Source organism: Vicia villosa, linkage group LG7 (assembly GCF_029867415.1).
Source record: "Vicia villosa cultivar HV-30 ecotype Madison, WI linkage group LG7, Vvil1.0, whole genome shotgun sequence".
In the NCBI taxonomy this organism is placed as follows: domain Eukaryota; kingdom Viridiplantae; phylum Streptophyta; class Magnoliopsida; order Fabales; family Fabaceae; genus Vicia; species Vicia villosa.
Window position 1 is genome coordinate 21,712,317 of NC_081186.1, and position 5,876 is coordinate 21,718,192.

Consider the following 5,876-nt stretch of genomic DNA (forward strand, 5'->3'; position numbering starts at 1 on the left):
TTTTGGAATTGCCCAGCCCTCATCGGGTGTCCATTTATGATAAGGCTAACTGGATATATACAAGCACCGCCCCAACTGGGGACGGTGACATGGATCTTGAATTTTTGGATGCAGGTGGTGAAGACGATGATCAGGAGCATCAAGAGGAAGCTGAACAAACAGATCCACCCCCAAGCAGATTTAATGAGGGAACATCTCAAATGCCACAAGACCAATGGGGGTGGATTCATTCTGAAATCGATTACCTGAGGGCGGAACAAACACGCCAGGGCGAGGAACTTTTAAGGCAAGGCCTAGAGCAAACTCGCCATGGAGAGGAGCAAACCCGACAAGGGGCTGCCATTTATAACATTCAGGAGATGATGCAACGCATGATGTTGCAATTTCCGTATCCTCCACCACTGCCTCAGTGAGTACTGTAAGTTTCCCTCATGCTTGCGTATCCATTGAGGACAATGTCAAATCCAAGTGTGGGGGAAGTTCTCTTTCATTTTATTTCTGTTTTTGTGATTTCTACTCTATTTTCCTGTTTTATGTGTGTTTTGAGTTTTTGTTAACCAGGATGAGTGTAATTCCAAAGAAAAGAATTGTGAGAAAATAGGTGAAAAAGGAGGAAGATGCGCCTTATATTGGCTTTCGGGGCACCTATGAAAGTTGGCACAACTGAAAAAAAAAAAAAAGAGTGCGAGACACAACTTGATGGTGCCGAGTGAAGGAGTCTAGAGCAAACTGAACCGGACACGAAGTTGTACAAGATGGAGACCATTTTTGAACCTGTATGCAAGGCCAAACCTCTGAGGATATATAAAGGCAAACACTTCAATTCATCATGAGAGAACATCGGGTATGGCATCATCACTCTAATTTTGCATTTGTTCTTCATATAGTACACACATCGATCACACACACTGAGGCATTTATTTTTTTTTCTTTAACCCTGAGCCTTTCGTACCCAACCTTGTTGTTTATAATCCTTTGTAACCATCTTAAACCATCATCCATGTGTTTTTTCTTTTTCTTATTCATAATCCCTTTTGTTTCCTTTATTTTCGGTGTTAACTATAAGTCCAGTCCGATAGTAAAAGTTAAGTTTGGGGTAACCAAGTCCGGTAACAAAAGAATGAGGCAAGTGTTAAAAAGAAAAGAAAAAAAAAGAGAACACATGAAAAGAAATGTGTTGTGAAAACTCAAAAAGAGTAAAAAGAAAAAAAATGATTTCGATACACACTTGCCATCATGTAAAGAAGTTAAGAGTCCGGAAAGCGGAAAAATCGCTAAACACCCCAAACACGATGTAATGTCCAAAAGATATCGGACTAATTAGTTAATACCGAACCATAAACCATAGTACCCTCTTTCTTTGTTTATCCTACCTACCCTAAGCCCCGTTACAACCCTTAAGTCCTCTAAACGTGTGTGTTGTTGATATTGTGGAATTATGCAAAATGTTTACAAAACAAAGAGTAGATATGTATGCTTTGATGAGCGAGTGAAACACTTAACCCCGAGAGAAGTTGTGAGAGTGTGATTGAGCTTGCAGGTAAAAGAATGAGTCAAAATTGAAGTACAACGGAAAAGTTCGGGGAGGGGGATCGAACACTTTGACACGAAGTAATTATCAAGTGTGGAAGCATCAGTTGTGTTGTGGAGAATAAGAAAGATTCATAGGTGCCCGCTTGTTTTTATCGTCCATCACTTGAGGACAAGTAATGAGCTAAGTTTGGGGTTGTGATCGGCCACCAATTTCACCTTGTTTCTATGTTCTGATCAATGGAAAAACACTTCATCCGGTGGTAATTTAAGTTATTTTAGTCTGGTTATTGTTAGTTTTGCTTAGTTTTATGTTTGAGTTGGTTGTGTTATCTTTTCTAGTTTTTGTTGTTTTTCCTCTTGCTTTTGATCTTGTACTGGTAGTATTTAAGTATTGCAGGAATAGGGCACGATTCAAGTCAAGGAAAGGCGGTTTTTGGCAAGCCAGAGGTCTGACACGGCCACCCGTGTCATGTGACACGGCCGTGTCACACTGGCTGAAAGGAGGCATTGGAAAATCTTGGAAGCATCAAGTCAGAGATCTGACACGGCCACCCGTGTCCCATGACACGGCCGTGTCAGACATGCTGAAGCGAAAAAGTTGAGAAATCTTGGAACCAAGAAGTCAGGGGTCTGACACGGCCACCCGTGTCCCATGACACGGCCGTGTCAGACATGTGCGCAAAAAAATTCTGATTTTTTAACTTATGAAATCTGTCACTTAAGTAAGGGTATGATGGACTTTTCGTATGAGAATATTTGCTGTGAGGTATTTAGTCACTGTTTGGAAAGAAGAGAATCACTTTTTGACGGTCGGAGAACGTGAAAATAGAGATTGAGAGCACTAGGGCTTGGAGTGAAGAAATCTTCAAGAGCATCCGCGATTGAAGATCAATTCCGATTCAACCTATTGTAATGTCTTCATCTTTAATCATTGTTATCTTGATAATTGCCATGAGTAACTAAACCTTTACTTGTTAGGATTGATGTCCCTGAATCATGTGATGTAATGAATAATATTTACCGTTAATTTTCGGATTATCTTTATGAAATTCAGTTTATGATTAAAAGTGCTTATTGCTTCTTTATATTGGAAAATATATGTGTTGATTTACGGTTGGGGTTTCGTCGGACAAACTACCTCAATGCTTTTTTAATCATAACGCTATAATTAAGAATCACTTAGGAATAAGGGTTTGAAGTGTAGCGATCAAATGATCCAGGCTATGTCTTTTAGAGTCTTGATATAAAATTATCTTGTTAAGGAATTGAAAGAGAGTTTTAATCTCAAGAAGTTTTTCACTAAGGAATTAGGGAAAATCAACGCTCGGTGTTGATAGTTGAGAATTTCTAAAGTAAATCTGTTAATTGGTAATTATTTCATTACAGAGCGATTCATACATCTATCCTAACTTGTCTCCGCATCTTTTCATTGAATCAAACTATTTTAACTCTTTCGTTTTGTATAAGTTGTTATTTAAGTTAGACATAAAAACCAAACACCCCGAAGACTTTTTATTCAATTGCACTGTTCTGAAACATATAGTTCCTACGCAGTCCGCGAGTTCGATACTTGGGAATTTACTCTATTATTACTACATCGGTAAAAATAGTACACTTGCTATTTTACCGGTCAAGTTTTTGGCGCCGTTGCCGGGGACTTGCCAAATTATAAGTTGAAGAGTAGTTTAATTGAATTTTTGTTGCTTTGCAACTAAAATTATTTTTCTGTTATTTCATTTGCTTACCACTAACAAATCGTCTAATCTTTTTATGCGAGGTAAGGCCTCAGCAGAATTTCTTTTTGACGCAGAGCCAGAACGATCACTACGAGCTAGACTTCGAAAAGCAAAGCAAGAGCGACTAGAAGCGTTAGAGGCAATTCTGGAAGCTTCTGAATCTGATAACGAGGAAATTCTCTCCATTCATTCTGAGCATTCAGATTCGGAGGCAGAAACAATGGCAGCTCCCGTAGAAAGGCTGTTAGGTGATTACGGTGGAGCGAATGCACCAGCTGGCCGGATGACAATTGTGAATCAACCGGTGGATGTTGCTCACTTTCAGTTACATCCAGCAACGATTAGACAGTTGGAGAAGAAACCCTTTTCGGGAAGGATAAATGAAGATGCTAATAAGCATTTACAAAGGTTTCTCACCATGACAACTTCTCTAAAGATAGAAGGACACTCTGAAGAAGCAAAGAAGTTGGTTATGTTTCCGTTCACATTAGCGGATGACGCTGAAGAGTGGTTCTACTCATTACCTGCTGGGAGTATTACCACATGGCAACAAATGGAGTCAACCTTCCTCAATGAGTATTTTCCGGCTGCTGTTTATATTCGTAAGACATATGATATTGTTAACTTTAAGTAGAAGGAAGGAGAATCACTCGGAGATGCGTATAAGAGATTCAAGAGGTTATTGGTGACATGCCCAACTCACAACATGGATGTCACTGAACAAATGCAGAATTTTCTGAATGGTCTTAAGATGAAGACTAAGCAACTGATTGACACAGCATCCAGTGGCTCATCCAACTTTTCAACAGCCACTGGTGTTAAAAAAATCATAGAAGCTATTGCTGCCAATGAACACTTGGAGTTATATGACCGTAGTGTTAGCCAACCTGAAGGATTAGTGGATATGAAATTGTCAACGCAAGTTGTAAAAATTGAAGATCAGGTAGCTGCGGAAGTTGAGCGGAGATTGAAACAGATGGGTCTTGAAAAGCAAACAGTTGCACAAGTTCAACCGGCTCAAGCAAGTCAACCGGTAGGGTGTGAAATCTGTGGAGGACCTCATTTTACTGTTCAGTGTGTTGCTACAGCTCAACAGGTGGAGGAAATAAACTTCTTGAAACAAAACAACCCCTACTCTAATACCTACAATCCGGGGTGGAAAAATCATCTGAATTTTTCATGGAAGGACCAATCAGGGAGTGCTCCTAAACAAGGGGTGCTTCCATATCAAGGTCAACAGTCGCAACAACAATATCGACCTCCCCAACAACATTATCAACAACCTCAGCAACAAGCCCCCAGGAAAGCAGATTGGGAGATTGCCATCGAAAAAATGGCAGCTCAAAGCTCTCAGCTTCAAGAAGAAACGAGGAGTAATTTCCGGAATACGGGTTCCTCCATTAAAAATTTGGAGATTCAAATGAGTCAGATAGCACAGCAGCTAGCAAACACTCAACAGCCGGGCGCTTTACCAAGTGCCACAGTTACCAATCCTAAAGATCATAACAATGTGAGCGCTATTGTCACTAGGAGCGGTAAAGGGAAAGGTGTAGTTGAAAATAATGACGAGGAAGAGGAACCATTGCTGGAGGTAGACTTAGAGATAAGAGAAAATGAGGTAGAAGCTGAGGAAGTGGTGGTGATGAAACCAACACCAAAAGAGAAGGTGGTTGAACAAAAACAAAAGCCGGCAGTAAAACTTCCTTTTCCGATAAGGAACAAGAAAAAAGAGCAACATGAGAAGAATTTTGAAAAGTTCTTGGAGATGTTCAAGAAGTTGGAGATTAATATTCCATTCTTAGAGGCATTAGAACAAATGCCTACTTATGCAAAATTCATGAAGGACATCATCGCCAAGAAAAGAACCATTGATCGTGACCCTATTATTCTAACTGAAACGTGTAGTGCTATCTTGCAGGGTATGAAGATTCCGGTGAAGAAGAAAGATCGGGGTTCCGTGACTATTCCTTGTACAATTGGGGATAGGTCATTCAAGAAAGCTCTAATTGATTTGGGAGCAAGTGTGAGCCTTATGCCGTTATCGATCTACAAGAGATTGGGGATAGGTAACGTACAAGATACAAGAATGACACTCCAGTTTGCTGACCACTCAGTTAAAAGACCGTATGGGATAGTAGAAGATGTGCTTGTGAAAATCGACAAATTCGTGTTCCTAGTGGATTTTGTGATTCTAGAGATGCCGGAAGATGAGGAGATCCCTATCATTTTAGGAAGGCCATTTCTAGAGACGGGGTGATGTTTGATAGACATTGAAGAAGGCACAATGACACTGAAAGTTTATGATGAAGAGCTAAAGATTGATGTGCGCAACACCATGAAGTACAAGGATGATATAACAACCAGTCAACATATTGAGGTGATTGATCAAATCTGTACTAATGAGAATTCTTTGAAAATACAACAATTACCACTGGAAAGAGTTTTGAGCTCGTCTGTTTGTGAGAAATAGGAAGCTGTTGATGAAAAGGAAGTGGAAGTAGTGGCTATGATGGAGGCTAGTCCCATATTCAAAAGTTCTAGACAAAACCGGTGGGAGGATCTTAGACAACCTTTGGTGGAAGGAAAGAAGGAGGAACCTAAGAAAGG

At 40.1% G+C, this 5,876-nt stretch overlaps 1 protein-coding gene across 1 annotated transcript; it reads left to right on the plus strand.

Annotated features, from left to right (window-relative positions):
* Positions 1–3,489: 3,489 nt before the first annotated feature.
* Positions 3,490–5,526, plus strand: LOC131618755 (uncharacterized). The gene is made up of 3 exons (XM_058889919.1): positions 3,490–3,734; positions 4,146–4,365; positions 4,456–5,526. The coding sequence occupies exons 1-3, from the start codon at positions 3,490–3,492 to the stop codon at positions 5,524–5,526; spliced, it is 1,536 nt and encodes a 511-aa protein (XP_058745902.1).
* Positions 5,527–5,876: the final 350 nt, after the last annotated feature.